The sequence below is a fragment of the Micropterus salmoides genome, unplaced genomic scaffold (assembly GCF_014851395.1).
Source record: "Micropterus salmoides isolate LMB-PRFRI ecotype aquatic unplaced genomic scaffold, ASM1485139v1 Ms_hic_scaffold_17, whole genome shotgun sequence".
Classification (NCBI taxonomy): Eukaryota; Metazoa; Chordata; class Actinopteri; order Centrarchiformes; family Centrarchidae; genus Micropterus; species Micropterus salmoides.
In genome coordinates, this window is record NW_024040817.1 from 15455752 (window position 1) to 15466857 (window position 11106).

The 11106-nt window shown below is 38.7% G+C and overlaps 1 protein-coding gene across 2 annotated transcripts; it reads left to right on the top strand.

The window, feature by feature from the left end:
• Window positions 1-161: 161 nt before the first annotated feature.
• cndp2 (carnosine dipeptidase 2) lies at window positions 162-7822 on the top strand. Of its 2 annotated transcripts, none has more exons than XM_038724704.1 (12): window positions 162-396; window positions 1164-1241; window positions 1671-1814; window positions 2004-2166; window positions 3125-3213; window positions 4640-4840; window positions 5027-5111; window positions 5207-5367; window positions 5465-5629; window positions 6610-6751; window positions 7319-7466; window positions 7640-7706. In XM_038724704.1, the coding sequence occupies exons 2-12, from the start codon at window positions 1182-1184 to the stop codon at window positions 7704-7706; spliced, it is 1425 nt and encodes a 474-aa protein (XP_038580632.1). In that variant the 5' UTR covers window positions 162-396; window positions 1164-1181. The 2 variants fall into 2 exon arrangements, with proteins under 2 accessions (XP_038580632.1, XP_038580631.1); XM_038724703.1 differs by having other exon boundaries at window positions 163-347; window positions 7640-7822.
• The last annotated feature ends 3284 nt before the right edge of the window (window positions 7823-11106 follow it).

Sequence of the window (11106 nt, forward strand, 5' to 3'; positions counted from 1 at the left end):
GGTAAAACCAATCATTAGACCTGACAGGGAGGGCTATGCACATTATGTGGCTTCCTTCAGAGCTCCTCTCATTTTAAAGCAGATCTGTCAGAGGGTAACTCTCCTCTGTAGACGGTTTCCGGACCATATGAACATGACGAAGCATCTGCAGGCGCTGACCCACAATTCTTTGCGCCATGAACACAATATAACAGCCGCTTTTCTCTCCGCTGGTGCGTTAAAGCGCATCTGTTACCTTTGCTTTTTGCGTAGAATAAAACCTTGAGCGTTTCAACCATAGACTGTACATAAAAAGGTTTCAACTCACGTGCCAACGTCATTAGGAAAACACAGGAAGTGTTTGTCAGGTGAGTGACGTGTGGACTTAAGCTGTACAGTTACGGGAATAAATACGAAGTGAGTTTGTAGGCAGTTTTTTCTTCTTCGTGCGTTTGTGTGTGTCAGGAGAAGCTTAGCTGTCATTAAATGTTGCGTTAAGTTACCCAGCGGTTTCTACTTTAGAGTTAGCCGGCCAGCTAACGGCACTCATTGTGACGCCTTGCTGCTCTTCACAGCTAGCTACAGATCTGTTGGACTCCATGCATGTTCAAACGTGTCTCTGTGTTAACTGGTGTCCTAACTTTGGTGATTTAACTTTACTGCCTGCTCAGCATTACAATGAAAGGTCAGATTTGTAGAAGTAGGTCTCAACTTAATTCATGACTCAGCCACACAGCACTTAAAATGAGACGTTTTGAGGTGCACTTTCCAGAATATAATTAATATCTCAACAGAGGTGTGTGTGTGTGTGTGTGTGTGTGTGTGTGTGTGTGTGTGTGTGTGTAAATATTAACAGTTTCACAGTGCTATATATATATATATATATATATATAGGGATGTTTTTATGATGTACATTTCTATTTTGTTACTGTTTTTCATCATATTATTAACAAAAACTACAAGATACGCAAAGTAACTGGTCAGTCAGCGCTGACTAATTTAGCAAAACTCATCTTCCTGATATGTAAAATGCTCTTTTGGCACGCTGACCACTTGTGTGCATGACAGAGGACCCACAAATGTAACAGCAGTCAGCAGATTTACAGGAGGGTGTGGTTTCCTACCATAAGACAGCCAGTGGCTCAAAGTAGACTCTCACTCTGTTCTGCCTTTTAAACCCTCAGCTCCTGTCGCTGGCAAAGATGACTCATCTCACAGCACTTTTCAAGTATGTGGACGAACACCAGGATCTGTATGTGCAGGTAAGCTCATTCTGGGTGACGCTTTGACACAGTTGAATGTTTTACTCCCTAAATGACCTGTTGCTGTCGCGGTCAACTAATCATTGTGGTGATTAGATTGCAGCCATATGTCTGTCTTCATTTGAATACTAACCAACATTGTAACTCATTCACTCTGAGTTAAGAGTGTGTGCCTGACGTCAGAAATGTTGTGCCACTGGACCACATGAAATCATATAATTTTTAAGCGACACATTAACTGTAGCTATTAGAAAACTTTGTGAAGCCCTAATGTGCCGAGACAAATTCATTCTGATGCCACTTAATAAGTTTGAATGAAGCTTTAACAAAAATGTGAGACTTAAACTTGTAAATTCGGTATTTTCTGGTGTATGAAACACATCATATTTTCTTAGACGATATTAAAATGTATAATGCACATTTTCCCAGCGCCTCGCAGAGTGGGTGGGAGTCCAGAGTGTGTCCGCTTGGCCGGAGAAGCGCGGGGAGATCAAGAAGATGATGGAGATGGCAGCCAAGGACATTGAGAAGCTGGGGGGAACAGTGGAATTGGTGGATGTCGGCAAACAGCAGGTAAGAGCGTGTGTGCTTTTGCACTGTTAATATTTATTTGTCTCTATCTCATCATCAGTAACACATTGGTTTTTCATTGCTTTCCCTATATGACCACTATTTTGGTTGGTGACGTTCTGTAAATAGGCCCCCTTTGTAAACCTTAACATTTACTAAAATGTAGGCTGTTGTTTTTGTTTGTGTATGCAGCTTCCCTCTGGAGAGGAGATCCCCCTGCCGCCTATTGTCCTGGGTCGTCTGGGGTCAGACCCGGGCAAGAAGACTGTTTGTATCTATGGCCACCTTGATGTCCAGCCAGCCAGTATTGATGATGGATGGGATACAGAACCTTTTACTCTGGTGGAAAAAGATGGTGAGAGCAGAACTTTTTTAGGTTTCAGTTTCATTATGTTCAATACTAAATTACCCTGAAGTTGTTTTAATCTGATCTGGAAAGTACTTTTCAGAACAAACACTGATTAAGGTAGACTGGAATGCTGTTTTGACAAATAAGAGATGTTTTTTAAGCTGTTTGAGATTTTATAAGCTTGTGATTATATCACAGTGCAATACATACTTCCAAAGTCCAGCTGAGTTCCTCATGTTTTAAATATTCTTAATGATAACTTATCTGCAAGCCTCACAAGTCAAGGTCAACACGAATATGTAATACATTCAATCTTTTGGATAAACTTATTTTCACAGTATTCCTAAATGTATTACTCTGAATTGTTAAAATCTACAAAGTACTGCAAATACTAATACTAATACCCAAATAGTCTCGTATGTTTTCTGGCGATAGTCAGCTGACAAAAAGTAACACATCCTCTTCCTTCTGTCTCAGTCCTGTCTGCTCAGCTCTGCTCTTGCTTACGTCATGTTTTGTTTAGTTGTTAAAGAGTTTGACTTGATGTGCTGACCGACACCATAGATCTGCCTTTCACTTTTCATTAAGAGTTCCTCAACTTTGCATGTACTTCTAGATAGTCAGTGAAATGAGTGAGACCGGTAGATTATTTGATTAGGTCTAATATCTATCTGCTGTATGTTAAGACTCATTATCCACTCCACATTGTCAGACTTGGCTCACCTTTCATCAGTCTAAGCTGTCAGCCACAGCTATACTGAACTTGAATGGAAGTTACCTGCTGTCCCCAGGTCAGTGTCCAGTCCAGCCCAGGGACACTGAGAGTAAAATGGGTTGAAAGCACCTATACACATTTTAACAAGAAATGTTTATTTTAGACAAATAAAAACTTCAGAATAACTTGAAACATTCTACAAATACTAATCTTTAAGGGCTTTAAACGAATACAGTTTGCTCTTTGCAGGTAAACTCTACGGAAGAGGTTCTACTGATGACAAGGGACCAGTGTTGGCCTGGTTTAACTGCATTGAGGCATACCAGAAGATCCAGCAGGTAAAGTCCCCATCACATAAGTCTCTTACTTGTATTGTCTTACTTTAACCTTGAATTGGGGACATGAAGTTTATAAATGGTTCCAGGCGGAGTTGCCAAAACCACATCTGCAGTGGTCTAGTTTTCAGTGTTACTGTATGTCAGACTTCAAGTAATCAAACTTCCTTGTTGGTCCAGCAGCAGCTCGTTTTAGTGTCTTGGTAGTTGGCTTTGCTGTTCACACATACTCACACAAACAAAGCTTTCTTTAACCTTTTTGCTGAAACAAACAGCTTCTGTAAATTATCCAAAAAGCACAAAAAGCTGCAATGTAGGATGTAGTTGACCAGACCCCTGTAATAAGACTTGGTGTAATCATAGTCGACTTGATGTGCAGCCAACCAATGTCATTGATTATGGTGTTACAGAGCTTTTCACTTGGAAGAATGAATGCAATGAAAACAGACCTGTTTTTGTTCTGTCCAAAAATAACCCTAAGCTGCTCATTTATGACTTTGCTAGCAGGGTGTGGTTGAACGGTGATGGGAAACATCAGAATTTACTGGTTGAAATGTTGTTTGAATGGCGAAGTGGAAATATGTGGTGGTGTAGTGATTTAGTTTGGTTCAGGTCAGTAAATATTTAGCTGGAGTTCAACTTCCAGCTGGCACACAAGACAAACAAGTAAAATCCAACTTGTGACCATTACCTACATAATATCAAAGTGCCTTTAGACCAATACACACTCTGGGAAACCTAAAGCAAAATGAAGCAAAGGTACATATGGCAGGGTAACTGAATGTTGATGTAAAACCTTGTTTGTTGAGTAAGTGTTGAACTTCACACACTGGTGATATCTAACAATTAGAATTGATATTTATTGGAAACACACACAAGAACAGATTCATGATATATAAAAGAAGAATATTTAGATATAGTCAGGTGGAGTTGAAGGCATTATTTCTAAAATGATTGTGCAGCATTCTGGCAAATGAATTACCTCTGTGTTAAAGTACTGAGCTGATTTGGTAATCACTTCAGAGCCATGAACAGTATAAGTGGTCAAAGTTCTCTGGATGAAGTCTGTAATCGTGTTGCATGTCTTATCCGGCCATCACTTAATGATTACACCAAATCATGTCACATGCTTCTCGTTTTGAACTACCTTTCAGTTTTCCCTGAAACCGTAATGGACAAAGAGTTTTTTAGGAGAGATTTACAATAACAGGCTATACTTGCATTGTATAATGGGAGACAGTGTTTCAGTCAACACACCCAGGTTCATGGTCTCATTGTGAAAAGCCTCTGCCCTGTTGGAGAGTCTTTGATCCAGGGCGAGGATCTGTAGCTTACCCTGTAACATATATAAAAGTTATTTTACAAATTAAGGTCTATTTTTGTATCCGCCTTTGAAAGTAAGGACTATCAATCTCTCCTCATGTTGCAGGAGCTTCCAATCAACATCAAATTCTGCTTCGAGGGGATGGAGGAGTCTGGATCTGAGGGCCTGGACGAACTGGTGTTTGCTCGAAAAGACACCTTCTTCAAAGATGTGGACTATGTCTGCATCTCTGACAACTATTGGCTGGGCAAGACCAAACCCTGCATCACCTACGGCCTGAGAGGAATCTGCTACTTCTTCATTGAGGTGTCTGATCATAGTGCAATTAAATTTTTTTTGGTGTAACTAGTTAAGCTGTGGCAAATACAAACCTTGACTTATTTTAATACAGTGTTTCAGTATAACATGTATGTGCTCCAGTATTATGTGAAACTATATTTTGATGGGACATTAAATTAAAATGATTGTTTATTTTTATTTTTAAATTTAAAGGTGGAGTGTGGTGACAAGGACCTACACTCAGGGGTGTTTGGCGGCTCTGTTCATGAAGCCATGACCGACCTGATAGCGCTCATGGGCAAGTGAAGCTGACGAATTAACTATGATCTCATAAAACACATTTGAGTACAGTCTAGAAAATTATATTTCCGTTGTTTGTCTCTTCCCTAACAGGCTCCCTGTTAGACAGGAAGGGGAAGATTTTGGTTCCTGGGATAAACAACGACGTGGCCCCTCTTACAGAAGAGGAGAGAAAGCTTTATGAGAAGATTGATTTTGACTTGGAAGAGTATTGCAGAGACGTTGGCGTTGAGCAGCTGCTGCATGAAACAAAGGCAAGGACTTTTTTTGTTGTTTACTTCAGTTAAAGATAGAAATGTGCTGCTGATAATTCGTCCTAATTTAAGGTATACTGGTTGTTTTTTCCTGTAGGAGCAAATCCTAATGCACCGCTGGAGATACCCATCTCTTTCTCTTCACGGTATTGAGGGAGCGTTCTCTGAAGCAGGGGCCAAGACTGTTATCCCCCGCAAGGTCAACGGCAAGTTCTCTATCCGCCTTGTCCCCGACATGGACCCCAAAGTTGTGGAGAAGCAGGTAGAACCTGAAATATTTACACTGATTGCATCTCACATTGATTCAAATGCTTCAAATGTTCATGTGACTAGAACACAATAATGGTTGTGGTGTGGAACATATTCAAGTGGCCAGTGGAATTTAAAACTTGATGACTTTGTGGTAGTGTGTCACAAAATGACTCGCTCAGTCATACTGTTTTTGAAAAGAATATTGCATCTACAACTAAAATTTAAGTTAAGCAGATTTACAGAGCAGATCCGTTTCTTCTTATTAAAAAAAACTGTTCAAAAACCATATGTATTCTATTCTTCTTGACAATGAATCAGTGAATGATGTGGTTATCCTGCCATTGTCAAGACAAATAATGTGTACAGTTATCAGAACAATTGTTTATACAACTGTTGTCCCTTGTGAGTTAGCCCAGTGGAATTACACTTTCATACAGACAAACAAACCAGTGATACAAAATGATATTTAAGCAAAACATTTTTTTGTCCTCTCAAAAATAATGTGCACACATTTAAGTCAGTTAATCTGTGTTGTTAACTCAGCTAATTTAACTAAGTTCTGTTGGTATTTTTGTTGAATGCATACAATGATAGATTTTAACTGATGAATAATAATATGGATTGATACATTTTAAACCAGGTAGATTACAGAACATTTTTAAAATGTGCTCATAACACAATACAAGCAACAACGACAGCAGGTAAAAATGTTAAATAAATGCAAGTTTGTGAAGGTAATGATGAAAAAGAGATGTATTTTGTTTTGAATGACCATCAACTCAAGCCTGGGCCTGGACTGTGGACCAATCAGGAGTAATAAAGACCAATTTCAGTATGTCTTGGCATTTTTAATGGCCTCTGAAGCTGCTGTTTGTCATCAATAACAACTGTCATTGATTTCCACTGACCAAAATGTCCAAATTTGGCCTTACAAACTTGTTAAAAATTTTTCGTGGTGCTTTGATTTCACTCATATTTTTCGTTTTTAAGGTAGTGGATTACCTGCAGAAAAAGTTTGCTGAACTGGGAAGCCCCAACAAAATGAAAGTGTGCATGGGCCACGGAGCCAAGGCCTGGGTCTCTGACTTCAACCACCCGCACTACATGGCTGGTCGAAAGGCCATGAAAACAGGTAGAATGGCTGAGACTGATAGAAATGTAGATGATTAAAGGATGAGTTCACTCAAAACACATACGCCCAGTGTCCAGATTACACCATGGCTTTAGGGGGAGCTGTATTTTTCAGGGATGGAAGGGTACTGTAGACTTGCAAGTGCATATAAGAATGTGCTGCCAACTGTACGTGCAAAAAATACTTAAGACAAGAAACAAATGTTTTAATTTAATTTCAAAATAATTCAAAGTTAAATGCCTCTCCACTGAGAAACAATAAATGGGATGTGGGTTCAGTGGGCCCACATGCATGGAAGGCCACAGCAGTAATAAACAGCATTGTGTTAATTGGACACAAATTAGCAGAAATTGCTGCATGTGAATAAACACAAACGTTGGAAAGTGCTTTACTATTAGCCTATTATTTCTTTCACAAACCTAAATATAAAGGAAAATATAAAACCTAGTGGCACCAAAAATTACGATAGCCTACTTTAGAGCCCCCCTAAATATCTCAAATTTCTCGAATGATGATTCACTCACCGCTCTTACCATGTTCTCCCCTTCCTTGCTGTGCTATATGTAGTCTTTGGCGTGGAGCCTGACCTGACTCGTGAGGGTGGAAGCATCCCCGTCACGCTGACCTTTCAGGAGGCCACAGGACGTAACGTCATGCTGCTCCCTGTAGGATCCTCTGATGATGGAGCTCACTCCCAGAATGAAAAGATCAACAGGTATGTCACAGTTTACGACTTAATTTCCTTATTTCCATTTTTACCTGAATCACTGTGATTGTCATAATTGAAGATGAGATGCGACAACTTTAATTCTTTACCAGTGATCTTTACGAAAACCACAACTATTCATAGATTCAAGCTCATCGCTGTTTTTATCTTTTCATTTTCAGAACCAACTACATTCAGGGAATCAAGATGCTTGGTGCATACTTCCATGAGGTTTCCCAGCTGGAATAAAGTGATGTCTCATTTTGAAAATCCAAATCCATCCTCACTGTCAGAGCCATAGCTTTTGTGGTATCATTTACTTTTATATACAGTGCCTCCCAAAAATAAAAATGTTTTCCTTTTGTTGTCCTGTTTTATTAATGCCTCAATAGGTGGCTGTTGCTGTAATACACTACATCAGTTATCAACTTATTATAATGTCATCACTGTATTTTCTGTTAGTCTGCTTACTGTGGCTAGTGAAGAGTGATTGAGCAGGTGTTAAATGTGCTCATGGCCTCAGTGACAATAGGCTGATAAAAACATCTATGTACAGTCTGCTCTATACTAAGTAGGGGCCCATCTCTTGTAAAACCACCAGTACAACCAGTTGCATGCAAAACTAAAACCCACTTACTATATACAGCAGTCCACTCTACAGATTTTTCTGCCCAGTCCAAAGTGAACTGAAAAAGGAAATTATTATAACGTAACAAAGCAGGATATAGGATCTTTAAATTTTAAAATCAAAAGCTAAAACGTGATGTCTCTTTACCAGTGAAGTACTGAGATACTTTAATTAAGTAAAAGTACAAGCATATAAAAATACATGTCAATTACATGTAAAATTATTTGATTTGTTGAAGTACAAAAGTTTTATCAGGAAAAAGTATCAAAAGTAAAATACCTCCTGCAGAAAAATGTCCTATATGACTGATATTATTAGATCTACATTCTGAACTAGATTGTTCATCCTGATGCATCAATGTGTAAGCAACATTTCACAGTTGCAGGAGGTTGAGGAGCTAATTTGAACTACTTTGTACTGTCTACAGTTTAGTCCAGTGATTTCCAACATAGGGGCTGCTGGGCCTCTTCAACGTATTGCAAGATAAATCAGAGGGGTTGTGAGATGAGTATTGGGAGAGGAAAGAAGAAAAATAAAGTTCTGCTACACGAATTGATATTGGGTGTTCCTCTAATTTGTGCTGTATTTTGCCAAATATAGAAGACTTTCAACTATTGAAGCCTTGAACAATTGTTTAAATGAAACCATCTGTGTAGCTGGCAGAACTAATAGTTTGTAGAAAATGTATCTTCGGTGTAAATTATAACAAACTTATGGACAAGGGGCCACAGCTGCTTTTTTTTGTTAGTGGTCACAAGCAAAAAAATAGGTTGGGAAACAGTTTATTGTTTTAACAAAGCAATTTGTAAGCTTATATGTGTTTTTGTGTAAACTTTTGAGAAGCTAGTAACTAGAGCTGTCAAATAAATGTAGTGCAGTAAAAAGTACAACTTTCCCCTCTGAAATGTATTAGTATAAAGCAGGATACAATGGAAATGCTCAAGTAAAGTACAAGTACCTCAAAATTGTACCTAAGTTCAGTACTTGAGTAAATGTAGTTAAATTAATTTCCACCTCTGAACTTTATTAGGGATCCAAGCAGCAAAGCTGCTGGAGCCATTTTGATTTTGTTCTGATTCTTCTTCTAATTCTTCTTTCTTTCTAATTTTTCTTTGCAAAAAGTGTTTGTGCTGGAGGAATGAAAGAATTTTGATAATTTGCTGGATGGATTAGTATGAAATTCAGTTTGTACGATCTTGGCTATGTATAAAATTTGGTAATGATTGCGCAGTGGGCGTGGCTTATTAAAAGAAATGTATGTTTCATTCATTCATTCCTAACTTCAAAAAATCTAAGAAAATCATCCGTGTGTCCTAGAGTGCTGAAATGTTTTCAGCACATCCACTGATTTGTGACTAACGTTAGCCTCACTGTAACCACTGGCTTTATGGCCAATTCAGCACTCTATATTTTTCAGAATATGCTAATTCAATTAACATCTGTATCTCCACAAGTCTTTCTTCAAACGCTACCAAACTTGACAGAGTTGTTCTCCAGATGGCCGATATCAAGTGTTTTAAAGGGTTTTCAGATCGGTCAAACGGGGAGTCTGCAGTGATATTCAGTATCTTGTCATAACTTGTACAATATGAACATTTTCTTTTTAAATCAGTTTTGGATCAAATGCCACCAAAATAAATAACAACACACCCAAAACCGGCAGAATGGTGTGTGATTTTTTTCTTCTTGAACATCTTCAACATCTTGACAGTTGTAAGCGTTTTAAGTTTTAATTGACAAAACTACCCGGGGCTGGCACGTGTGACGTCACTACTTCCACTTGTGAGAAGATGTACGGCGTCTCTCACCAGTAGCTCAGTCAGTAAGTCACCTACTTTGGAGACCTGTTGGTATAGGGTTCAAATCCCCAGGTGACCTGGGCAGAGTTGCTGACAATGGGGATGTTGAGATCATAGTAGTTCTCTATTTTATTTGGATCCTGTGACACTTTAGTTTTATTTTTCTCTGCTTAAAAGTGTGCAGCTTAAACTTCAAATCTTGGAAACACAAAATGTCACAGGTGGGTTGAACATTTCACCCAGTAGTCAACATATGACACTCTCTGATTTTAAGGTGATAATGAAAAAATCAAGTTTGCATTTCCGCAATTATATCAAAGTCCAAATCTCTTAAGTCATCTGTGTCTGTTCTTCTCCTCTGAAAATATCCAATGTTGTGTTTTTTGTGACTGGTTTGGATCCCGATCATTGCTGCTCGCGGCTATATTTATAATATATATTTTTTTAAATCAACTTTATTGGCCAGATACACATTATTCTTATACACAGTACCATGCATGCTGAATTTGTTCTCTGCATTTAACCTTAACCCATCCTAATTAGGAGCAGTGGACCGCGTTGCAGCACCTGGGGAGCAGTAAGAAGTTCAGGGCCCGTTTCTGCTTTTATTTGTTTCATTACAGAAAGTGTATGAAACCCATGACCAAACATACATAAATTTGGTCATTGTGTTCTCTATGGATGGAATTACAGTGAAAATAAATGATTCCCCTTTTTGTTGGGGACTCCCTTAAGCACCCCTGGGGGTCCCCAAACCCCCCTTTGAGAACCACTGGTATACTGTATGTCTTTTTAATTGCATGACATTGATGTAGGATTGTATATGGTGGCAGGTTAAACACCCCATGTTTTGACAAAGGCTGTATCTCTATTTGTACAGCCCATAAGCTATTCCATCATATTATGAGTGGAAAAGAAAATTTGAGACTTTATTGCATAGCTTTATTGTCGTCCCGGTCCCTTTAAGAAGGACGCAGAATCTGTGTGGCGCCTGGAGGAAGTGATGCTTAGAGTAAGTAAACTTCAACGGATTAATTAGAAATGTTTAGATATTAACTATCACACACACTATTAAATCTCTATAGTCTTTATATTCTCATCGTTCATAATTTTTTTTGTTGTGACTTACATCAGTGTAAAAACAGAAAGCTTTGTTTCGTGATACTGGGGGATAGAAGAAGTAACCTGGCAACACAAGCTGTCATTTTCCGGCGCGGGAAAA